The sequence below is a fragment of the Sceloporus undulatus genome, chromosome 1, assembly GCF_019175285.1.
Source record: "Sceloporus undulatus isolate JIND9_A2432 ecotype Alabama chromosome 1, SceUnd_v1.1, whole genome shotgun sequence".
In the NCBI taxonomy this organism is placed as follows: domain Eukaryota; kingdom Metazoa; phylum Chordata; class Lepidosauria; order Squamata; family Phrynosomatidae; genus Sceloporus; species Sceloporus undulatus.
In genome coordinates, this window is record NC_056522.1 from 232961215 (window position 1) to 232987469 (window position 26255).

At 40.2% G+C, this 26255-nt stretch overlaps 1 protein-coding gene across 4 annotated transcripts in view; it reads left to right on the plus strand.

The window, feature by feature from the left end:
* Window positions 1–26255, plus strand: part of NCKAP5 (NCK associated protein 5) — an 811098-nt gene that overhangs the window by 681263 nt on the left and 103580 nt on the right. For all 4 annotated transcript variants that reach the window (XM_042462965.1, XM_042462973.1, XM_042462983.1 and 1 more), the window contains 4 exons: window positions 3757–3948; window positions 8793–12553; window positions 15219–15396; window positions 25997–26075. In XM_042462965.1, coding sequence (XP_042318899.1) covers window positions 3757–3948; window positions 8793–12553; window positions 15219–15396; window positions 25997–26075 — 4210 coding nt within the window. The remainder of the gene's footprint in view (window positions 1–3756; window positions 3949–8792; window positions 12554–15218; window positions 15397–25996; window positions 26076–26255) is intronic.

Below are 26255 nucleotides of genomic sequence, written 5' to 3' on the forward strand. Positions count from 1 at the left end.
AAAAATATGAATAAAAATCAAGGAATCAAAGCAAATTCAAAAGTTCTCTCTCTCTCTCTCTCTCTCTCTAACACACACACACACACACACACATGTGATATTTTCATTCAGACATCCAGATGACCTAATGAAACAGCAGCCTTATGCAGATCCTAAGAAGCACAAAAGACATAATAGAACCTTATGGGATATACTATAGAGTAGAGGCATGGATCATGAAAGATAGCCAAGGTTCCCCAGAACAACCGGCTGGGGATGTGCAATCAGGAAAGCCTATAAAGAATTTAATATCATGCCAACACCAGAAAGGTAACCCAGAATAATAGAATGATTGAAGACCATTAAGGCATCCAGAGGAGACATGAGTCTCCCCTGGAGTCAGCCTAAAATAAAAAAAAGCCAAGCTGCATAAACCCTACCACTTCATTTAATAACTACATCTCTTGCCAGGGAACCTTGCCCAATTTTTCTTAAGGGAGGGGTGCTTACTGTACTGTGGCAGGTATAAACTGCTACAGGTGGGTCTCCAAAAGGTGGCCAATGTCAGAAATGTCACAAAAATGAGAGCTGCCCCATTTTAATCTGATGGCAAGAAACAAACTGCCAAACTGTTACTCCATACTGAGAGAGGTATGAGTCTCTTAGGCCATGATCCAAAACTCTCCTCTGGGTGCCCCTGTCATATGAGGCAAAGTGAAATGGCCCTTTTCCATGGTGGCATCCTGTTTGTGCAATATAATTCCTAGAGGGCAAGCCTGGCTGATGTTTTCTGGTCTTTGCAATATTATGTGAAGATCTTTGTTAAAAGCTGGACCTCTTGGACTAGTTGTTGTTTTTGTTATGTTGTCATGACCCTGGGAAGAAAGGCAGGATATAAATAACTCATTAAATGTTTACTCTGCCATGCATTTTTAAGAATGTGTTTAGTGCTTATAGATTTAAGTACTGTTTTGTCTTGCTGTTGGTTTTTCATTTTCATTTTCTTTTGTTTTTTATATATTTTGTTCCGCCATTGCTGGGTCTTGGGACAATGCATAACTGGATTTGTTGATGATGGTCAAAACATAGATTTAGCAGAGCAGCATTGGCGTGAAACATGTGTAACGTGATGGATATTAGGGCAAAAAAACCCAGCTTTACATATGCACTTTACATATGGGATTTGAGCTGGCAGCAACTAAGCAAGAAAAGGATCTTAAGGTTATGACAGACAGCTCAACAAAAATCTCAAATCCTCATTGTGCAAATCCCATTTTGGACATTATAAGGACAAAATGAAAAATATAACTGGCAGTATCGTATACTAGTTTTATACAAATCCATAATGTGACCACTTCTGAAATACTGTGAATAGCTATGGCGACCACACCTTTTAAAAGCTATTATAGGACTTGAAATGGTGCAAGAAGGATCAACCAAAATCATCAAAGAATCAGAGCAACTTGGCCAGGCTGTTTAACCAGGGAAAAGGGCAAATAAGGGAAGTCATGGCAGATGTGTACAAAATTATGCATGGTGTGGGAATAGATAACTTTTCCTCCTCTGCCATAATACTAAAACCCTGAGATCATGGGCTGAAGCTGAATGGTGAGAGATTCAGGACAAAGGGAAGCATTTCTTTACATCTCCATAAATTTTTGAATTCATGGACACAGGATGTGGTAGCAGCTACCAAATTAGGAGGAGGCTTACAAAGGGGTTTACATAAATTTATGGAGGATAGGGCAATCAATGGCTACTAGTCATGATGGCTCTGTATTGGCTCCACTATTTGTCTGGATTCCTCACGCTCCAGTTACAGAGAAGTGTGAGATGGAGTGTGAAATAGGTCCTGTTGTCAGTCATCTTGTGGGAAATTTGTGGACTGATGTGTGAACAGAATGTTGCAATAGGCCTTTGGTCTGATCCAATATGGCTTCCCTTATGTTCTTAATATACTAGGGAACATTACTGTCATAGTTTTTTGTGGTTTATCGGGCTATGTGGCCATGTTCTAGAAGAGATTGTTTCTGATGTTTTGCCAGCATCTGTGGTTGGCATCTTCGGAGAATGCTGGCATGGAAGTGAGTGGTGTGTGTGTGTGTGTGTGTGTGCGCGCGCACGCACACACACACACTCACTCACACACACACACACACACACACACACACTGTGTGACCCTGGGTTGGGAGGAGTGATTTCCATGTTAATCTGTGTATTGTTCTGTTAGTGAATGGCAAGGCCTCAGGATGGGAGGATATGCAAAGAGGATTTGAGTCTGTTTAGTTAGAGATCCATTGTTTGCTGGGAAAACCCTGACCCTGGGTGGTTTTCATTTGGATTTGCTGGGTCTTGATTTTAGAGATTTTCTATGTACCAACTTATTCGCACTTGTCTGACCTTGGGACTTCCCCTTCACATGTGTTCCTTACCCAACTTCAAGAAAGATAAACATCCCTTCTACCCAGCAACGCTGAAGGTATCACATAACCCAACATCTAGGGAATGTAACTCATGTGTTTCATTTCCCCACAGTGTCTAATAAGGCTGAAAATTGATGCTCACACACAGAGCAACCTGTGTTTTTCTACCCCATTGCAACAGTGACAAAACTAAGATTGTGTGTGTGGGGGGGTAGGATTGTGAGCATTCAACCCCATCCACATAGCATTCTCTTTTTAGAACTCCTTCGTCTATGGCAGAGGAAAAACCAGCTTGTAGAGAAACTCCATGTGAGCACTGACTTGCATTTGAAGTCCTAAATTAGGTTGTTCTTCCTGCTGTTAATGAGGTAGAGAAGTGTAAGCACCCGCCTCTGCCGTGCTCAGTGGTTGTTGAGAAAAACTGATCTTGAGATTAATGAAATTCGCTGCAAAATGTCAAGTAAATGTAATCTTGTTGTTATTGATAACTTATGCAATGTGTCTGGTTCCATTGAATAGATAGAAAATTTTATAGCACCATATTCATGAGGGCTCATGGATGTCTAACCTTGTTAGGATGCAGAATATTTTTCTGGAAACAAATTTAAACACTTCTACTGACTTCGACAAAGGTTTCAGGTTTTAACTAAGGCATCAGTCTCTCTCTCTCTCTTTCATTCTTTTCTTCCCTCGGAGGTGGTATTTAGTCACAGAAGCTGAGATTGCATTTGGAGAGGACCGATAACTACACAAGTACTAAAGGCAGCCATAAAGTGTCAATAAATAGCATAAGCAGGAGGCTTCAGCTGTCGGACTCTGACATGAAGATGGATTGTCCTGCATCAGAGACTTCCTCAGACAATGCTTTGAACCAGATAGGAAACCAAAATTAGACTGTAATGGAGAGATTCCATTCTCCATGGGCACTCTGGTTGGGACACTAAATTAATTTACCTTGTCCGCTTTGTAGGGCCTCATCTGTTACATTGTAGGGATATAATGCTGTTGTCAAGATGTTCTTGTACTCGTTTAACTTTGTTTTCAGTATCTTTCTGAAGCACATTGCTAATAAACACAGCATATTTCAAACAGACTGTCATTGAAAGCTCAGCTTGGATACTGTGACATGCATAATTAAAAAATAATAACTGGCAAGTATTTCAACATTTTAATCTCATAATGAGGGGAAAATACAAGCATTGTAGTTTTAATATTGACTCAGTAATTACATTGGATTTGTATCAGCATGAACAGCAAATGTGATCTGTTGGTTTATCATCTTTATCATCTTATATGGAGATACATCAAATCATTTTTAACCCATAAAATAGTTTCACCTCTTTTCTTACTTCAGGAATGTCAACAGAATATGAAATCTGGAGTACCTGCCTTGAAATGCACGAGCCAATTATATGTGACTGGGTCTCACCGAATTTATCCTCGAAGTAGCTGCAGTAGCAGTGAACTTTCTCTGTCAAGTGCCTGCAGTGAATATTCCAGTGGCTCCTCCTATACTTGGAATGATGGGAAGGCATGCAGTAAAAGGGTAGGCTTTGGAGTGATACTGAAGACTCTGTTGATACTACCATATGAAGCTTTAAGTGTATTTAAGAGAGTACCATGGTGGATGATCTATTTTGAGAATGACTGGAGGGATGATGTCCCAGCTGGGTCTGCCGGGTTTCTTAACAACATTTATTATCATTGATCATGGTATCCTTCTGGGCCATTTAACTGATATGGGGCTCAGTGGCACAGACAAATCCCAGAAGGTTATGTTGCTGCTCAGTGTCATGCTTGGTAGCTTGTAAGATTCCTTAGGACTCTAAGGAGGGTTGGACTGGATGGCCCTAGTGGTCTCTTCCAACTCTACGATTCTATGATTCTATGATTCTATGACTCAACATTATCCCCCTGAGCTTTTAAAATATTCCCATAAAAATATTGGGAAAGGCCAAGCAGACTTTTGAAACTGAGTTTCATCACTGTGCTGATGATACTGAGCTATTTTCTGTCTCTGTCAACTGATGCTAATGAAGTTCTTAATCTCTTTTTGTTGTTACTGTTGTTGTGTGCCTTCAAGTCATTTCCAACTTATGGCAATTCTAAGGTAAATCTATCAAGGGTTTTTCTTGGCAGGATTTATTCAGAGATAGTTTGTCTTATCCTTATTCTGAGGCTGACAGAGTGTGACTTGCCCAAAACCACCCAGTGGATCTCCATAGCTGAGCAGGTATGTTAAAAATAGGCTGGATCCAAGCTGGATAGAAGTTCACTTGGTCAGAAGGAAAGCCATGCTAGGATTGGAGTTATAACCTGTTTTGAATGGACCAGGAGAAAAGACCAGGTTCAAAGGCTGAGGATGCTGTTCAGTCCAACACTGCTTTGGAGGACTGTGCAGGTGGCTGCTATGGCTGGGCATACACACACACACACACACACAGGTTTTGATGGTGTGCTAGCTGCATCCCTACAAAGGTGTAGGGAAGGCAGATCTGGCTAGAAACCAAACGTTCCTTCAAACATAATTTTATCAATCTAATTTTTTTGAAGATAAAATTGTATATCCCTTTTATCCACTTTGAATCTTTCCATTAATTGATGATATAGTAGCCAATGCTTCTTTCTGTCAGTTCTGGCTCTTCCCCATGCTTGTTTGTCTTTATAATGTATTCATATCTTAGCCATAAATCCTTTGCTTTATATCTGTTTAGTAAGGCTTCTTGTGGTGACATCCATCCTGGAATACCGCAATAAAAAAAAGTTTTTATTTTCTCCCATACTTTATCGGAGCTTTCCTTACAATGTGATGTTCAAATTCATGGCTGACCTTTGTTTTGCCATACTATAAGTAAGCATTCCAACTGAATCGTATATTGAAGCCTTCCAAATCTAACAATCTTTTGTTTTCGAGTTTAATCCAGTATTGAATCCAAATTAGAACGCAAGCTTGATAATAAGATTCTAGGGCCTGTTACAGACAGGCCAAAATAAAGCTGCCTCGAGTCACTTTGGAGGTATGGTATTTCAATGATGCATGTGTCCTAAGAGTCTAAAAGCCGCACCAAAGCCACGCTCCAGACCTAAGGACTGGAGTGCAGCTTTGGTGTGGCTTTTGGACTCTTAGGACTCATGCATCATTGAAATACCATACCTCCAAAGTGACTCAAAGCAGCTTTATTTTGGCCTGTCTGTAACAGGCCTAGGTCTGGTAAGGCACATCCTCCATTTTCTTCTGCATCCAGTAGTCTTCAGCTTAACCCTCAGTTTCTTTCCCTCCTAGATAATTTTTTAGTTCATTGTTCCACAATACAAAGGGTTTAGTGTTGTGTATAATGTGTAAGTTAGAGAACAAAAAATAAATTTGGGTAAGACTGACATCTTAATTAAAGATATCCTACAATAAAATGACAATCTTAGGGCCCATACAGACAGGCCAAAATAAAGCTGCTTCGGGTCACTTTGGAGTTGTGTTATTTAAATGATACATGAACCCTAAGAGGCCAGAAGCCACGTCAAAGCCATGCTCCAGTCCTAAGAAGTGGAGTGCAGCTTTGGTGCAGCTTCTGGCCTCTTAGGATGCATGCATCATTTAAACATCATACCTCCAAAGTGACCCAAAGCAGCTTTATTTTGGCCTGTCTGTATGGGCCCTTAGTTTAGTCAATTTTATTAAGTTGGCTTTGATTTCCTTCCAGGTTTTTTCATAATTATTTTTAAACAATTCAGTATTTCTTTGTAAAAGGTAAATACCTAGATATTTAGCTTTTTTTACGATCTTACAGTGAGTTTTTTCCAGTAGGGCAGTTTGCTCTTCAGATGACATATTTTTAGTAATAAATGTTGATTATGTTATTATTATTATTGTTGTTGTTATTATTATTATTAACCTTTATTTATAAAGCGCTGTAAATTTACACAGCGCTGTACATACAGTCTTTTTAATTAGACGGTTCCCTGCCCTCAGGCATACAATCTAAAAAGACACCACACAAAATGAGAAGGGAGTAGTGGTGGGGAAGGGGATGAGGTCCAGAAGTTCCTCTCTACCTCCAAGGCCTGGACCAAGGCAGATGGACTGGAGAGAGAGCTTGGCTTCATAATGGATGGTTAATCTTCATCCAGGGAGGCAAGCGACAATTATGCAAAGCCTGGGAACGCTTCTCTGAACAGGACGGTCTTCAACTCCATTTTGAAGCTGGTTAAAGAAGTGATGGCTCTTGTTCGTGGGGGAAGAAGATTCCAGGAGTGAGGGGCAGCGAGTGAAAAGGGGCGAATCCAAGATGGGGCAGAGGAAATCCTGGGCTGGGACAACAGACCTTGACTACCAGAATGGAGGGCCCGAGTGGGAAGGTGAGGAGAAAGAAGGTCTGATAAGTAAGGAGGGGCCAGCCTATGGAGGGCTTTAAATGTGGACAGAAGGAGCTTATACTGAATGTGGCAAGGGAGGGGGAGCCAGTGAAGGGATGCCAGCAAATGAGAGATATGGTCAGAGCAGTGGGCAGATGTGATAATGCGTGCAGCTGAATGCTGGACAGAAATTAAAGAACGGAGGTAAGAAAGAGGAAGCCCTGCCAGAAGGATGTTACAGTAATCAAGTCGTGAGATCACTAAGGCATGGACCAGGATCTTGGCAGTAGAGTTGGAGAGAAATGGTCAAATTTTGGCATTATTGTACAAAAGGAATCTACAAGCCTTGGCTGTGGTCTGGATCTGAGGGATACACGACCGAGAAGAGTCAAAGATGAAACCAAGACTGCAGGCTTGCTGGACTGGTTGAATAGAAAGGTTGTCTACAGAGACAGAAAAGGAGTGTTGAAGGGCGGACTTAGGAGGAAAGACAAGAAGCTCCGTCTTGGACATGTTGAGCTTCAAACGCCGATGGCGCATCCACTGCGAGACAGCTGTGAGACAAGATGAAACTTGCTGTTCAAGCCTTGGAGAAAGGTCAGGGGTGGAAAGATATAACTGGGTGTCATCGGTGTACAGATGGTAGGAAAAAACAAAAGAGCTAATGAGTTTACCTAAGGACAGTGTGTAGAGAGAAAACAGAAGGGGACCCAGAACAGAGCCCTGGGACACTCCAACAGATAAAGGAACAGAGGATGAAGTTTGACCACCAGTGACCACTGCAAAAGATCGTCCTGACAAATAAGATCTAAACCAGTCAAGAACCAGTCAAGAACAAATAAGATCTAAACCAGTCAAGACTTGTTTTATTTAATTTCCAAATTTGTCTAATATAGCCATAACAGTACTTATGATTTCCAATGGATTGTCTAGGAAGTGTGTTACATCATCAGCATATGCTCTCAGTTTTATTTCTGATCCCTTTATTTTAGTCCTTTTTATCCCTTGTTCTTGCTGGATTTTATTAAGGAGTGGTTCGACTACTGTTATAAAAAGCAGCGGGGAAAGGGGGCTGCCTTGTCTAACACCCCTAGATATAGTGAATTCTTTTGTTCTTTCCCTGTTTATTATCAGTCTATATTTTTGTTGTGTGTAAATGTTTTTGAGCCATCCTGTAAACTTTTCCCCGAATGGTAGTTCTTTTAATATCTTTTTGGATACCCTCCTCTGGACACATTCTAGCTTGCCAATATATTTCTTGAATCGTGGTGCCTAGAACTGAACACAGTACAGTGAGCCCACAGCATACACGGGCTCGGTACAGGTGGCTTCCAGCTGACACAGAAGCCGCCGGGAGAGTGGGAGAACAGTGTGTGTGCATGGCCATGCGGCAAGCACGAGCACCATTATATCTAATGGGGCTCAAGCATACACACTTTTTGCCTTACGCGGGGATCTGGAACGGATCCCCCGTGTAAGGCAAGGGCGGACTGTATTCCAGATGAAATCCATTGTCATTTGGTTCCAGGACTATTACTTTCCTGTGGCACCCCACTAAACATTTCTCTCCAGAAAGAAGAGCCATTGGAGAGCACCCTTTTTGTTTGGCCAGTCAACCAGTTACAAATCCACCTAACAGTAGCATTACCTAGTACTCATTTTACAACTTATTTGCAAGAATATAAGGGGGACCTTGTCAAAGACCTTACTGAAAGCAAAATATGCTACATCACCCATATTACCTTCATCTACCAACCTTGTAACTATTAAAAACGATACAAGATTAGTCTGTTTCTGCTTCGCCTCCTCAAAACCAGCAAAAGCTCACCATAAGCCGAAAACAACTTAAAGGTACACAACAACAACGAGGGAGTTCAGATTATTTGAGAAATGTAGTAGAGATCAGAAAATATGATCCATGAGTAAACATATTTTAAAAATTTTACATTTTTGATGCAATGCTTGCTTACTAATGCTTGTTAACTCTGTAATAATAATTAAATTTCTCTCTCTCTCTCTCTCTCTTTAAAATAACAACAGTCATCAGTAAACTGGGACAAAAGAATAAGCATTGGTTCTTCACTTTCCAGCCCTGCTGATGATCTACCTCCAACTCGAATCAAGGAAAACCACATTTTGGAAGGACTAAAGAAACTACAAAAACAAAAAATATTACTTGAACCACCTTCTGTTATGTCCAAATGGGGTTACAAAGATTGCATGGATTCTAATGAAGGAATCTACTCCCCTGGAATTAAGTGCAGCAATCATAAAGAGCAGGCATATTGCATGCCAGAGGAAATAGGAGCCATTTGCATTGAGCACCAAAAAACCTTCATTTATGATTCTGATTCGCACGAGGATGCAGATGATGAGTCTTCTTCTTTAGCACTGCTGTATGAAATACCAAGCAAAGACTGTAGACACTACTGTAATAAATTAACTCACAGTGTTTCTGACAGCCTATTTGGTTGGGAACCTGATAGAAGGCATTTACCAGAAAGAGGCTCTTATTTTAATTCACAGGAAAGGCCTGAAAAACTGACTAGTATTGTCAATGAATTTCAGTCAGAGGTAAAATCATCCACAAATGTGAAGCACCCAGTTCTACAGCTAAATAAAAGTCTTACTAATGAAAGCTGGCGAGACCTTAATTTACACCTTTCAGATACTGATGACAATGAAATCCTGGACGAATTGCATATAGAAAGCAGTGATGAGAAGAGCCCATCTGATATGTCATTAATGCCCTTTGTTGACAAGCATGAAGAGAACTCTGACATGCACATAAAGAAGGAAAATTGCCTATGTGGATGTTCTGAAAAAGAATCAAATCAGGTACCTGTTCACTCACACTTTAGGCCAGCAGAATGCAATTTTGTTAAACAACAAAAAGTTATAAAGAAGACTTCTTCAGAGGAATGCATTACTGTAATATTTGATGCAGAAGATGGCAAACCTATTGAATTCAGTTCACATCAAACTGGAATTGTAACGGTAACTAGAGATGAAATTTCAACCAGCCACCTATATAGCAGGCCCAATGCAGAATGCACTGAATATTTACCTCAGGGAAAAATTAAGTTGCAGGAAGCAACGAATGCTAAAAGCTATGGTATTCTGCAAACGCTTAATAATGAAACTGAGAAAAAGACTGTCTGGGCTAATCTAGAGTGTGAACATGAAACTGTCCCTGCAACATACAGCACTGCATATCCTGTACACTTGGAAAAACCCATGTTTCAGAATACTCCACAGAAAAAGGTAATGAAGTCAGTTTGCAGTAATACTTCCAAAGCCAGCTCTCCATCTTGCATCCAGGCATGTAGTAATCAAAAACAAAAACTGACTAAAATTCCCAGTAGAGGTAAGTTTTCACCACAGAAACCAAAAATTACTTTGAATGGAGATCCCACTAGCAGCTCTTCCCATCCTCCTATTGTGGTAGAAAAATCTCTGTTGTCACCTGTAAAATGCCCAAGATTCACAAAAGTGCAGAGTCCAACTCGGAATCCTGATTCAGTAGTTGACTTGAATATCTCAAAGGTATTAGCCCACCCATCACAAAATTCTAAAATTGCAGGCAGAACAGATTGGCCCAGGAATCAACCTCCAGAATCATCTTCAGTGCCTCAGCATCTTCTAGAATCTATTGACTGTGGAGAGCCTCCAACTAGAGATGCCCATTGTGATTTACTTCCATCTGAAGCCAGTTCTCCATCACCCCCTCCTCCACCAGACAGGTCAGCTTCATTGTTGATTAGACCAAACTATGAACTTTCTCCACCTGCACTGTATAAACCAGGGGCAAACCTTCCCACTGAGCCCATAAAAAATGCAGCTCAGTCATCACCACTTAAAGAAACATCAACATCCCCTTTTCATAACACCACTTCACATGAAATGCAAACCAGCAAGCTCCCTGAAGCACCTAATGTTGAACTGAATCACTTTCATGAGAAGGAGGAGATTTTTACACAAAGTAAATTCATATCAGAGCCAAACCCTGGCATATGTCAAGGCACTCCCAAAGTTTTCACAAAGAAAATTTCTCCAAAAATCTCAAACCAGTCAGTATCCTGTATTAATAAAAAACTTTGTAAATCTAAAGTTGTCCTCCCAGCATGCATGTCAGGAGATAAAAATCCAATTCAAAGTGAGCCACCATCAAAGGACACTGGAGTGCCTCGGAAACAAATGTTTCCAAATAGTTCCCCCTCATCACCAGATTGTCACACAGCAACCACTGGGGAGCCTTTTCTGCCTCACATTAGTCACTCTCCATTATCATTGTTGACTCAGGGCAGTGATGCTGGAAACATGTTAGACAAAGGTCTGAAACCCCGCCTGCCTGGAGGACTTAAATTGCTCATAAAGTCTCCCCAGGTCCTCAGAAAGAGCTCCACCATACCAGGGAAGCAGGAGAAAGAAAGTATGAATGCTGCCTCCAAATGCTGTGTAAATTCAGGTAAACAGAGGCAGGCTGAATCTTTGTTTCAAACTACCTTAGATGTAGCAGACAATGAATTAAGAAGTGCTGAGAAAGAAATAAAAGAAAGTTTCCCTAAGGAATTTGGTATGGAGCCAGCTTCCTCGGTTTCATCTGAAACTTGCAGCTTTATGGAACAAGATGGATTAGAGAACAAATTAGTCAAGAGGTCTGTTTCTTCCAGCAGTAAGACATACTTGAAGCCAGCTCTTGGCATGAATGGAGCAAAGGCCCGTAGTCATAGTTTCAGTATTCACACAGGAGAAAAATCATCTATACCTTCCACAGAAGGGTTAGGAAAAGTTCGGACACAGATTATAACAAATACATCTGACAGAGGGAACTCTTTAACCAGGCAGAACTCAAATATGGAAGGAATACAACTTAAAGTCATCCCTGGGACAGCACTGACATCAGACATGATTCCAAGTACAGTAAAAGCTGTAGAAATTCCATATTCTAGACAGGGCTCCGGTGGGAGCACAAGTGGTTCTAGTCAGGTTGGTAGCCCAAGCAAACTGCCATTTCATATGTCTCCAAAGAGAGATTCATTCTACAGCACTTCAAAAAATGAGGGCAAGAAATCATCATCCCAGAGAGATGTCCACGATGAAAAAAGCAGTGAAATTTCTAGACATCAACCAGTAAGCAAAAAAAGTGTTAGCCAAGCAGAAATGGCATTGGAGTCATCAACTAGTATTTCATCAGAACAAATTCTGCCACTTCAAAAAAATATGGACAGCTTGCAATGTCCTCGTAAACATGAAGGAAGCAAGGCAGTGTTGCAAGAAGGCTGCTTAAAGGCATCTGAAGTCCGAGACAGAATTTCAGCTTCATCTGTTTTACAGCCTACAATAGAAGAAAAAGTCATGTTATGCATCCAGGAAAATATGCAGAAAGGACAAGGGCAAAGCAAACTTCTACCCACTGAGACTAAACAAAGGACTGGGGGGCCTTCTATTGCTAGTTGGTTTGGTTTCCGTAAGAGTAAACTCCCAGCTTTGAGTGGTAGAAAAAATGATATTTCTAAAGTAAAAATAGAAAGGAAAGAAGCAAAAGGTTCAGCTTTTGGAAATAAGCAAACCAAATCAGAAAAAAGAAAAGACAAAAAGAAAAGTGAACAACACTGTGAAACAGAAAATGAACTAAATAAGAGAACTCTGAACTGTAGTATTTTAGATAATGTTCCAAAAGGAAAAAAGATGGCAAAAGCCACACAAAGTAACTTCAGCCAAAATAGGTGTGAACAAAAGAGCAACTCTGCCACCACATACTCAGGAAAAGACAGCTTTATGAAAGAGCTTTTACACAGGTAAGGGTTTTAAGGAATGTAGAATCTGCTATAGATATGTAAAAAAAAATGTGTAGTGTCCCAGACATGAGTCCCGGTTTGGTAAAAAAAAAATATTTGGATGAAAATAAAAACTGCAACAATAATTGTTTCCCACTCAAACTCATTTGTTATTTGGGGAAAAATAGAAATGATAATGGGGCTAGGTGAATGAGAGATCAATTTGCATGGTTTTTTTTTTTACATGGGGGGGGTGCACAGGGCACAAATTTGGAACAAGTCACCCCAAAATGTGTGAATTAAAAATAAAATGGGTTCAGGAAGCAGGGGAGGGGGCTTTAAGGCAGACCTTTGTGTCAGAAAAAGTAGGGGTCATGGGCCATATGCCTCATATGGTCAACACTTCCCCACTCCTGCCCTAAAACAATTTGGGTCTCCCCCTACCCAGATGTGAAGTATATCCAATCATTCATAGCTGGGTTTTGGATAATATCAAGGGTTATAGGGTGACAGATGCGTCAGGATTTCACTCATGCTAATAGGTAACCATTAGTATAATTATGGAAGTAGATAATAGACCAGAAGTCATTTAAAGTTGTGCATGACTTAAACAGAGAGTTGGCATTTGTGTCTGTGCAGATATTGCACAGCCACCTGAATGATCATTGACTGTGCTGTCTAGTGTTGACTAACAAACTGCCACAATTGCCGATCTCTGGCCTAGAAACTGGAAGCTTGGAAGGATATTCTTTCACATGGTCCAGCATCCACCATTGACTTGTCTACCAATGTCTGGTAGAGGGCCATTTTAGAGCAGCATCCCCCATAGGACTTTCTCCTTGGCAAGGAGCCACTTGACTCGTGCTTTATCTCACTTTACATCAATATACCTATGGTTTTAAATGATTTGTCTCTTGCCTTTCATTTTCCTCCACAGTTGAAGTCTAAAAATGAAACAGTTTAACAGTAAAAGTAACAGCAAATGCATATTAGCAAGAAAGGTAGGCCCATTACAGACGGGCCTAAAAGTACGTGCTCTGCACGTACTAGGGTTAGAAAGGAGCGTCCTTTCTGGACGCTCCCAACCCTAGCACGCACGGAGCGCGCACAAATTGGTGGCGGCCGTTCCACACAGCCGCCGCCATTACAATGTCACGACCACGCCGCCTCCAAATGAGGCGGCACAGATGTAATGTTTTTGTGCCGCGCGAGGGCACCAAGAGCGCCCTTTCCGCAGCATAAGAAGGAGCTCCGAAATGGAGCTCCTTCTGGGGTTTGTGTCGCTGGGCGCAGTCTTTACATGGCTGCACAGCGATGCAGAGGAGAAAGGGACCAAGCGGCCCCTTTCTCCTCCTCCCCACCGTCACCGGGTGTCCTTGGGGCTTTCCAGGCCACGAGGAAGCGGCCTTTTGCCACTTCCCCACAGCCTGGAAAGCAGTAGATCGGGGCCTTGGAGGCTGCCGGACTGGCAGCTGAGGCCCCGATACAGCAGGGAAAGGGGCGGGTGCAGGCCGCCCCAAACGGGCGGTCTGTAACCCGCCGTAGGCTGTAAAAGAAATGTTTTAATTCCATGTTTTTAATAACTGGCAAATAGTAATCACACTTATGTCAGTCCTGACAATTTTACTTTGAACAGGATGAAATGGTGAGTTCCTGGATTCCACTATTTCAGGCTGCAGGCAGGAGATTATAGTGTGATACCACATATAGAAAGGAAACAAAGGCCTGATACAGACAGGCCAAAATAAAGCTGCTTCGAGTCACTTTGGAAATATGGTGTTTCAATGATGTATGCATCCTAATTCAGAAGCCACACCAAAGCCATGCTCCAGTCCTAAGGAGTGGAGTGCAGCTTTGGTGCAGCTTCCAGACCCTTAGGACACATACATCATTGAAACACCATACCTCCAAAGTGATTCGAAGCAGCTTTATTTTGGCCTGTCCGTGTAGGGCCAAGGAAACTCCCATGCAAAATTACTACAGCAGGGATCAGGATTCATGATTAACCTCTTTCCTTACATACTAGTTGTGTAGGCAGTGAGTTTTTTAAAATGTGGATGTGTGTTGAAAGACCCAATCCTACCACCACCACTTGCAACTACAATTGGATAGCCTAGTAAAAGCTGCACCACACTATTGATCATTTGTATCTGCTTTTTGTTAACCAGGTCAATGAACTCTGAAATTAAAGAAAAGTATGTCGCATAAAATCTAATAGATATTTTAAACCATAGCATTTTTCAAGCCATATAGTGTGCAATAGATTTTTTTAAAGGGGCACTTTCTGGTTTTGTTTTCTTTTTAATGTCCTTTAAATGTGGCTGTTTGTGCTTCTTAGTAAACAAATATAGTAACTTAGCAGGCCAATTACTTTTCTGGCTATCTTAATCTTAACCTACAGGACATATTCAGCAATGAGTGTACCTGTACAGTGTTTTCTAATTTATCCCACAGTCATAGAAGATTTAAAATACTGTAAATAAATATATGTGAAACACTAAATTAATATAGTACCAGAAATTGCAAGTGACAGATTTGATCAAGGCTAGTTAGAAACATTTATCACTCAAAGGTCTACAGAGAGAAAGATACAGGGAGGTTACGTTAAACATTAAAGGAATGGGGAAAGTGGAATGATTGAAGAAGGGCAATGTAATTTATCACAGGAATCACTTTCTACCTGCAGAGTTGATAAGAAAGCAGCCCAGCAGACAGAAAGTGGATCAAATAATGTTTCCTACAGGAGCGTGTCGAAGGGCAGTTCCCAGGGCTCTTCTCCTCCCAGCAACTCTATTGGCACTCAAGGAAGCCAGAAGAAAAACAGCAAAACAAAGGCTGATACGGAAGTACCAAATGAGACACTGGTAAGTAGCAACCCATTGTTCTATTTGAAGTGTACTTCATTTCTTATTCTTACTCTTTATCACTCCTAGGCATGTTCCATTATCTATGGCAGAAATATGCTTGTCATAGCTGGGGAATGGTGGATTAATGTCAACGGCTGATGGTCTGATTAGAGAATCCAATTACACTAATGTTCTTGTTTATCGTCCACTGTGATCATCAGTCCGTCTCATGATGATTTGTACTGGCTACCTGTACTTCCAATCTTATTTGCACTTCTCAGACTAATATGCAGATTGGACCACAGCTGCCCTTTGCTTTTTTCACTTCTCCAAATTTTGCAATAGAGGTCTTGGGGCAAAAAAAAAAGTACAAAAATACATATATAATGTATAATTGAGGTTAAAATGCATAGAATTGCATACAAAATATGTACATTAGGAGAAAATGTGTACAAAAATAGGATATTATTTTATAGAGTAAAATACATGCAAGAATTTGAAGCTTGTAAATATATATATTGAAATAATACACATTTTTATGAATTTTGCATCAGTTGCACATTGATGTTCATTTATAAATGCAACAATGATATAAATTGGAAGTAGACTGAGCCATCCATGCCTATTTCCAGGCCCAGTGTAAGGTGCCAATATTGATCATTTCAGCAGTTCCATGGTCTAAAATCCATCTGTCCAAGAAACCTGTTCCTGCTACATTAACAACTCACTAGTATTCTGTAAACTAAGGAGTTTATCTCATGGGACAAATCCTGTGCAGAAACTAGACTTAAAGTGGGCTGTTTTTCACATGACGTTCGGGGTTAACCCAAAGAGCAAATAGAAAAAAAAACAAATGCAGGTTGTTTTTCACATGACATTTGTGTGAAAGAGAAATAACATGAAAATAACCCAAACGGAAAGCCAACAAAACTCCCTCCTTTTTACTTTTGGGAAAATTCCAAAAGTAGAAAGGAGTGGCTTTTGTCGGCTTTCCATTCTGGTTATTTTCATGTTTGTACACCCAAACAAGTGGCTTGCCATTATAGGCATGGGTATAGTTTTTGAGGCTGCCCATCATTTAATCTCTTTTACTCTCACTTATATCCCACCCCCTCACCATACTGCCTCCCGCCAATTCCGTAACCTCCAATCTATTAACTCTAATCTTCTCACTCAGTCCTTGAATTCATCTCTTGCTTCTCTTAATCTTGGAGACTGCAGATTCAGCTATGTCCTTGCTCAATTCCACTCTTTCCTCAACTTTTGACAGCTTTGCCCCTGTATCTACGCACATGTCCTCCTCTTCTTGTATGACTAGGCCTAAGCCCTGGATCACTCCCATCGTTAGGTTCCTCCGGTCCTGCTCTCGAGCGGCCGAACGTCTCTGGAGAAAGTCCAGGGAGTGGGCCAACTTTATCCATTATAAAAATCTTCCGATTTTGCCAATTATTTCATTACAAAGATCACTACTATTCAGTCGGAGTTGACTCTTTCTGATTTGTTTCCCACCATTGATCTCCTGGCTCCCCCTACTAACAAATTATCTGCATTTTCTCCTGTTTCTCTGGATGAACTCTCTATGTTGCTGAACTCTTCCAAACCACAACCTGTTCTCTTGACCCAATTCCTTCTCATCTTCTAATCTCCAAAGCTCCTTCTTTTTTGCCCTCCCTCCTCTACATCTTTAACCTCTCTCTCTCTACAGGCTCCTTCCCCTCGGTCTTTAAACTCGCTCTAGTCTCCCCTATTCTGAAAAAACCTTCTCTCGACTCTTCTTCCTTGTCTAGCTATTGCTGGATTTCTCTTCTTCCTTTTCTTTCCAAGGTTCTGGAACGAATCGTCTACTCTCGCTGTCTTGAGTTTCTCGAAACCAACTCCATTATGGGCTCTTTCCAGTCTGGTTTCCGCCCATGGCACTCCACAGAGACGGCCCTCACCAAGATCTCGAATGATCTCTTGAGGGCCAAGGCGAATGGCCTTTACTCTACCCTTGTCCTCCTCGATCTGTGTGCGGCCTTGGACACCGTGGACCACTGTCTCTTAGTTGACTTACTTTCTGATCTTGGCTTCTTGGGCTCCATTCTTGATTGGTTTAAATCTTACCTGTCAGATAGATCTTTCGCAGTGGTCTCGGGTGGCCAGACTTCGCCCTCTGTTCCCCTATCTGTTGGAGTTCCTCAGGGTTCTGTCTTGGGTTCCCTCTTGTTCTCTCTATACACACTGTCTCTTGGTAAACTTATCAGTTCTTTCGGTTTCTCTTGCCATATGTACGCCGATGATACCCAGCTGTATCTTTCCACCCCTGACCTTTCGCCAGGGCTTGAGCAGCAAGTTTCATCTTGTCTGACAGCTGTTTCCCACTGGATGTGCCATCAGCGCTTGAAGCTCAACGTGTCCAAGACGGAGCTTCTTGTTTTCCCTCCTAAGCCCACCCTTCAATATTCCTTTTCTATCTCTGTCAACAACATCTCTATTCAGCCGATTCAGGAAGCCCACAGTCTTGGTTTCATTTTCGACTCCTCTCTGTCGTTTATCCCTCAGATCCAGGCCACAGCCAAGGTCTGTAGATTTTTTCTCTATAATATCTCCAAAATCTGTCCATATCTCTCTACTTTTACTGCAAAGACTTTGGTCCATGCCCTAGTGGTCTCGCAATTAGATTACTGCAACCTTCTCTTGGCAGGGCTTCCTCTCTCTCACCTCCACCAACTGATTTCTGTTCAGCACTCAGCTGCTCATATTATCTCACTCGCCCGCCGGTATGACCATGTCTCCCCCCTATTGTCATCCCTTCACTGGTTCCCCTTTCCCTTCCGCATTCAGTACAAGCTTCTCCTCACTTTTAAAGCCCTGCATGGGCTGGCCCCTCCCTATCTCTCTGCACTTCTTTCTTCCTACATCCCCACTCATTTCCTCCATTCTGGTAGCCAAGGTCTCCTATCCCAGCCCAGGATTACCACAGCCCCGTCCCGGATTCGTCCCTTCTCGCTTGCTGCCCCCCACTCCTGGAACCTCTTCCCCTTACATGCATGACTCAACACGTCTCTAACCATCTTTAGAGCTGAGTTGAAGACCACATTGTTTAGGGAAGCATTTCCAGGGAGTCTGTGATTGTGACCTGGTTGTTTTGATGCTCGACCCAATGTTGGATATTTGCTATTTTAACTTGCTTTTTATGACGTTTTAACTTGTTGTTTTAACCTCTAGATTGTATGCCATAGGCAGGCTTTTTATATATTTTTGATTTTATTTGGTTTTTGTACAGCTCCCTGTACATCTACGGCGCTTTATAAATAAAGCTAATAATAATATGGACTTGCTCAGTCAGTTTGGGGCCAGGTAGGAATTTTCTCCCCTTGTCCCAGTGTTTTTTGCCTACCTCATACTGTTTCTGGGGACTTGTAATTAGCTTGTAGCAGGATGCTAAATAGATTTCCCTTGGCCTTAACAGGGGTGGGGGAAGGATCAGTGTGCACCTAGGCACCTCATTGAGGTGAAAGGTCTGGCTCAGGGCAGCCTTTACCTGTCAAGGAACATGGGGGTTGCTCAGGAAACCCTTTGGGGAAGATATCAGGGGGTTTGCCCTCTCTTACAAACTTGAGGGAGTTTGGGAGAGTGTGGATACAATCTGAGTGTTTGGTTTGCCCTCAGAGTCTGGTATTTCACCCAGTGGAAAGGCTGAAGAGGTGGTCTAGGAAAGACACCTGGCTTTAGCTCAATCTGCATCAGGATTTCACCCTCAGTTGATATTTCAAGAGTTTAAAGTTAACAGTTTGGGTTAAATAGGTTTTAGTTCTAATAAAATCCCATTTTTACATCCAGTTTACGTATCTGGTGTCTTTATTTCATGGTGGGGGCTCAAATTTCTCTTTCTGACAGTGCATCTGAAAAACAACCCACATTTTACAGGTGTTTAACGGATTTAAAAATCCCGATTCTGCACAGGATTTGCCTCTGTGTGACAAACTCCTAAGTAATGTTTCATAGGCCTTCACTAAATGAAATAAGATCTTCATACCTAGAAAAAAGGCTCCTCCCCACACCCATTATGGAATGATCTAGACATAATGATCTAAACAAAACAAAACAAACAAGCTTCATTTATATACCGCTACATATTGCCGAAGCAGTGTCTAAGCGGTTTACAACTGTAAGCCAATTTGCTCCCAACAATCTGGGTACTCATTTTAGCAACCTCGGAAGGATGCAAGCCTGAGTCAAGCTTGAGCCCTTTTGCTGATCTTGAACTTGCAACCTTATGGTTTTGAGTGAGTGGCTGCAGTACAAGCATTTAACCACTGCGCTACCAGGGCTCCTCTGATTTGAGAAAATGCATCATCTTGCTTACTTTTAGGAAAGAATGTGAAGTTTGGTTTGCTCTTAATTCTACTAGGCTCTTATCCTTCTTCTTTTTTTAATGTTAAGCTGGCCATGGTGAGTCTAGAACTGTACTCATTAAATAAATGGGCCCAAACAGACAGGCCAAAATAAAGCAGCTTCCGGTCACTTTGGAGGTATGCTGTTCAAATGACACACACATCTTAAGAGGCCAGAAGCTGCGCCAAAGCCGTGCTCCTTAGGACTGGAGCATGGCTTTAGTGTAGCTTTCAGCCTCTTAGGATGCATGCATCATTTAAACAGCATACCTCCAAAGTGACCCAAAGCAGCTTTATTTTGACTTGTCTGTTTGAGCCCAAATGTGACTATACCTAACCGTCAGCTTGTCTACATATGGTGAGACTTTGTGATTTTTTAAATGAAAGGAGTATAGAAGTTCTGAAATAAAAAAAGAGTGAACACATTAGGCCTGTGCATGCACACACACAAACACATACATACAGAGACACGTAAATAATGAGACCCTTCTCATCTTTTGTAGCCATCCAGAACAAAGTGAGTGAGATATAAATAACAACAATTGTTTCCGCTCCTATACAATTTTAACTGGAATCAAATTCCATTATATTATCTAAATTGATCAGATGCCACAAGGAGAAGATTACAAAAACATTGATAGCAGATGTCATCCAATATCTGTTCAAATAAATCATAATTTTAAATGATTATTTCAATCTTCCTTGTGTATTTCAATTTGCCTCATACATTTTAAGACAACTCTGTACATTTCTACGCTACCTCTGTACAACTTGTGGCACAAGTTAACATCATATATATTTCAGAGATGTGTCACAGCTGAGATGTGTCACTACTTTAGTAGTGCAGTCTAAATCATATCAAGACTGGGAAACTGCATGGTTGTGGCTGTGAACCTCTTTTGAGTGTGCTTTCCTCTACAGCTAAAGTCTGTTGGGGGCACAGGGTGTTAATCCAGCCAAGGAAACAATTTGATGAGAAATCCAGAGGCAGTATTAATTCTGTTTCCATATGGGTTGAGTCTACCCTATCCAGAATTCTGAAATATGCCAAAAATTAAAACTTATTTCATGGGTGGCTGAGATATGACACTTTGGCTTTGTGTTCAGTGTACACAAACTTCATTTCATGCACAAAATTATTAAAAATATTGGGTATAAATTATCTTCAGGCTTTATGCATAAGGTGTATATGAAACATAAATGAATTCTGTGTTTAGACTTGGTCCCCATCTCCAAGATATCTCATTATGCATTCACGTGCTCATCCTACAATGTGATCTATGCTGTCTTGTGTCAGCATTGCCCTTCAGCACTCTACATTGGGCAAACAGACCAGTCCCTGTGCCAGAGGATAAATGGACATAAAACAGATATTAGGAATGGGAATAAGCAAAAATTGGTGGCAGAACATTTCAATCTCCCTGGGCATTCCATCTCTGACCTGAGAACAGTGGTCATTGAACAAAAGACCTACAAAGGTAGATTGGAAAGAGAAACAGCAGAACTGGAATTCATCTACAAACTACAGTCCCTCAGTAATGCATTGAACAAAGACAATGGTTTCCTGACACAATACATGCACTTCAACACTATCTGACCCCATCCTCATGGGGGTGTCCTACATTCATCTATTCCCCTTACCACAGGCTAGTCCTATTTCAAAGCTGGATCTGCCACTTCATCTCTGTGCAAAAAGACCAGTGTTCTATGTCTTTGTGCACTAACGACCATAGTTAAAATTGGACCCGCAACTTCATTTCCATACACTAAGGATTTGTAATTTGTATTGACATCCTCACATACCAATGACATATATATGTCTGGGCTCAGCTTCCACTCCACCAAATGCAGCTGAGGAAGTAGACTGAAGTCTACGAAAGCTCATGCTGCCAATTTCTTTCTTTCAGTTAGTCTCAAAGGTGCTACAAGATCTCTCTACATACTGATTGTACAGACTAACACGGCTATATCTTTGAATTCTACCAATATGTAAATGCAGATATTCCAAAATCCAAAAACACCCCCCCCCCAAAAAAAAAACCCTCCCCTGAACTTCTAGTCCCAAGCATTTTGAATAAGGGAGACACAACCTGTACATTTTTTCCAATACAACTTTTCTTTCCCAGAAATCTCCAAAGCGTTACTCGCAAGTGAGGAGTTTGGAAAGTGTGCAGTAAAGAAAGTGTTAACGTTACACCTGTTCTTAATGCTTTGGTCACAACCCAAAACCTGGATCTCCCTGTATCTGTCACATCAAATAAAATAAATTGGAGATTCTTTTTACGTATACCTAATTTGACCCTTACAGCCTGTCTTTAGAATTTAATTTGCACATTGCCCTTAAAATATGTCCCTAAAAGCTTTTATGTCAAAATTCCTTTGGTTTCTTGGCTTTGCTCCCCCCCCACCTCCACCCAGTTGTTGCTAAGAGAAAAACAAACAATTAGAATGCATAAATGCTTAAGCTTTTTAGAAAAGAAAATTTGAAATGTGAATTACCCATTATTCAAGGGTATATTTTAAAGTTAAAAACATTGGAAGGCCTTCATAATGGGCACTAAAAAATCTATTTACTTAGAATCGATGTTTAGTGAGCTTAAGGTTAAAAGTATGAACAGCTTGCTCTCTGTGTTTATATTTTCATGTAAATAAGTCCATTACTAGAGTATATACAAGGTCATTTGTTAAGAATAGCTCCAAACTGTATTCTGAATACTTACTCTTAAGCAAACTTTTTCCTCCCTCCTTCTCTTTTGTGGCCTGTAGTTTCTGTGGTGTCATCTTTTCTTTGAAAATGTAGATGTCCCCTGCATTATAAAACCACAAATTATAAGCATATCTGAGTCTGCCCTTGTAATGTCACCGAAAGAAATGAGAGAGAATGGAAGTCTGGAAATGTGCAATATGCAGGAAATTCAATCCAACTGATCTAGAACTTTGATAGCGGAGCCAAGTCCCTTATCACAGCCACTCAATTTAACTATGCTCCATTTAATATGGTGCTGACAGCTTAGGGTATATCTTCACTGTACAGAAGTATTTTATAAAAGCATTCTCCTCTTACAATTTCTTTTTAAACTTTCTTATTATTGTCTAATGGCTCAGTAATTTCCAGACGTTTTTGTCTCATTTTGTGAAGTCTTTGCAAACGTAACAATAATAGCCATTTAGGACTTTAAGTATATCTTCAAGAAACACACTTCATTTTATCGAGCAAGTACAAAGATTGTTCTGAATGTACATAAACAATGAGGAAATACTAATCCCCCTCCCCTTTTTAAACTTCTAAGGGCAAATTAGTCACACTGGAAAGGCTTTACCTTTTCCTTCCTTGACTATGTTTTGTTAAACTGAATATCAAAGTGTTATTAAGACATTGTTTTTTGAAGACTTGGTTACATTATATGCTGATTCATTGCAAAGGTTTAAAATAAGGATTTTTTTAAAATTCCTTCCATAAATGAAAAGAATAGTATTATTATATTGATAACTTTTGGAATGAAAGAAAGCAAATACCTATAATTTATGTTCTTATTTTTTTAAATTTCATTTATAAACAAAGAGTATATTATGATAATGAGAATGATGAGAGTGATGGTGATGAGAAAACTGTAAGCAATTTCCACTTGTCCTCTAAACTCATGCAACTTAATCTTTTTCAAAACATAATCCTTGCATCTTATTTCCTCTTCTTAATGTCTCCCCCCTCTTTCCTGACTTAATTTGAATCAGATTGTAGAGAATTTTGTAGAAAAAGATGGCTGTGATTGAAAACAGTACTATTTGGTAGGTTTTCCCACTGTGCATTATTTTTGAAAAAATAAAACAAAACAAGCGCCTTTTGAGAAAAATGACACAAACCATTTCATAAGCCCTGAACTGAAATTATTACTTCTTCTTTTCCCCCTTCCTCTGTAAAAATGCAAAGCACATTTGGAGATGAGGATTAAACTATTAACCAACACTTGTACTTCAAAACACAATATGAAGTGTAGATGTTTAGTTCCACCTCAACAGCAAAAACAATTTTTTTAAATATGGCTTTCAAATACATATCCTTGATATGCTATAGAATTAAATCTTTTTTTTTTTCAGTGTGTTAATTAAAGGCTTAATGTCCTGCCAAGGAATCTCTGAAAACACTTACCTCTGGAGTCTGTGCATTCTGTCCAAGACTTCATGCCAGTACCTGACATTTGTACAGAAATCTTTTTAAAACTACATTTTAATGAGAGAAATGGAGCAGAATTGCCTTGGGAAGGAGTCACCACGGGGACTTAGCTAGCAGTTTGGGTTCATTTGCTTACCTGGAAAGGCACACCATGACTCTAAGAGTCCAATTTTGCATGAGGGTGTTTTTTCAATTTTGTTTTAAAGCTTGACACCAGGGAAGTCCTTTGTGGACAAAGTCCAGGACTCCACTTGGAAGAATGAGCAGGATAGTCCTCAAGAAAGGAAGGCCAGATTTCTATATATTGAAGTAATACACATTAACATGTAAAGGGAGGGCCTTACAAAAGACTGTTAAGTCTAGGACTCTCAAATTAGGTAATCGGGCCACCAAGTGTATTTAAAAAAAAATTGATGAGAGGATGTTGCTTATGATGTATATTTCCATATATTATAGCTAGCTGGGAAAACACTATGAAAACTATATGCATTTGTGTCTAGGTACATATACCTCAGTCAGCTGTATGAAGGCTTCCAGCTATGTAAAATTTGCTAGCTTCCTTTTATTCCACAAGGATTGTTTTTATTTTTATTATTTACACCTCAAGTTCTCTCTCAGATATGAGTAAATGTGTGAACTCGGGAATATTCTTCAAAAGTGAAATACAAAAAAAATTCCTCCCTTTACACCAGGCAAATTCAATAAGGGCAGCTGATCCCAGCATGCCTGCCACAGCACTGTTAAATATATGAAATCTGCCCAAAGAGAGGACAGCCTAAATTCAGCACCAAAATCCTTAGACTTTTAAACAGTCAAAGCCAATGGCCTGAAGAGACAAATCTCCTTGTTCTGATTTCTCCCAGGTTGTGCTAAAATTATCTGAAGGACTTGCTGTTCCAGATTTCAAAGCATTTGCAAAATTTGGTAGATTCTTATTTTTATTCTTAATACCCCACCCTTCTCGCAGCATAAGCCCCAAAGTAGCTTATAATATAAATGAAAATGAATTTTTATCCATCCATACCTCTTATTTTTATTGTTAATTAATTAATTAATAACCAAAACAGCCTATAATAAATTAAAAATCTAAATGAAAATGAAATTCTTATCTGTCCCTACTTCTGATTTGCCCTAAAATTAAACCGTATTATTGAGTATGCCATAGAAGGGACACCTGATAATGTTAATTATCATTATTTCTTTCCATGTGTCTGCCATGGCTCTGAAAGTATCCATGTACATTTATTCCATTCTGAACATTGCAGAGAACTCTTAATTAAATTAATCTCACTTGCATCTTGACACAATAGCATGTAAAGCAGCAAGCCTGTTATCCGGCACTGTGCTACCCTGTGACAAACAGAACATCTCAAGTCCCCTACTAACAATGGAAATTTGGGATATTGAATGCCAGTTGTGTGCCGCCCACCCTCATTTTAAAAACAATAACATAAAAGACTGCTGGTAGCTTGTGAATCTGTAGAGAGTGGTGGAGGTGGGGGCATAATAGGAAGTGGAGACTGCTCAACCTCTGTCCAGAACAGCAGATAACAATAATGCTTTGCATTGCAATAGACCTGGAAAAGGGGCCAATATTAAATGACTTAAGTACAGAATGAAAAAGAATCCATGTCTTGTGTTTTGTTTGTTTCCTGTGTTTTCATTATACATGAATGAAGTGTAATATTTCTTGAGAGTGGTAAATACAAGATCAAGAGACCTAAGTGTATTTCTTTATTCTTATTAAAATAAATCATTGCACAAGCTGTTTCCTCCTGTGGAATTATACCTCTCCAGGACTTAATTTTCCTTGACAGTTGCATAGTATTGCTTTTATTAAAGCATTTAGAAGCACTTTAGAAGTACCAATTTAGTAGTCATTCATAACCGGATGAGCTGCACTCTAATGTCTCATTATGTACAACTTCAAAGTTGCATTAAGGCGGATAGTGAAAGGTGATAAAACAGGTACAAGTTAAACAGATGTGTTTGGAAATTGTGACTTTTGCTCTGTGTTTTTCAAAAGAGATATTTGAAAGCAATGTTAATTATCTTATTGTATACACCACAGGTTAAAGTGGCAACAGAAAACTTTCCAGAGGATGAAGAAGACGCCGTCACTGATTCAACATGTCAAAGCCATTTGATAGGTAAAAACAAGAATGCTGAACTGTGTATTAATGTGTGTCTTCTATTCCCCTTGTCCATTTGCATAGGGCGCAGTCTAGCGTTTTAAGCATATTTAAGCCCATTGAATTCTGATAAATTATAGTGGGGAAATTAAATCAAACAGGGATTTTGTTTGTTTGTTTGTTTTGCCTATACACATT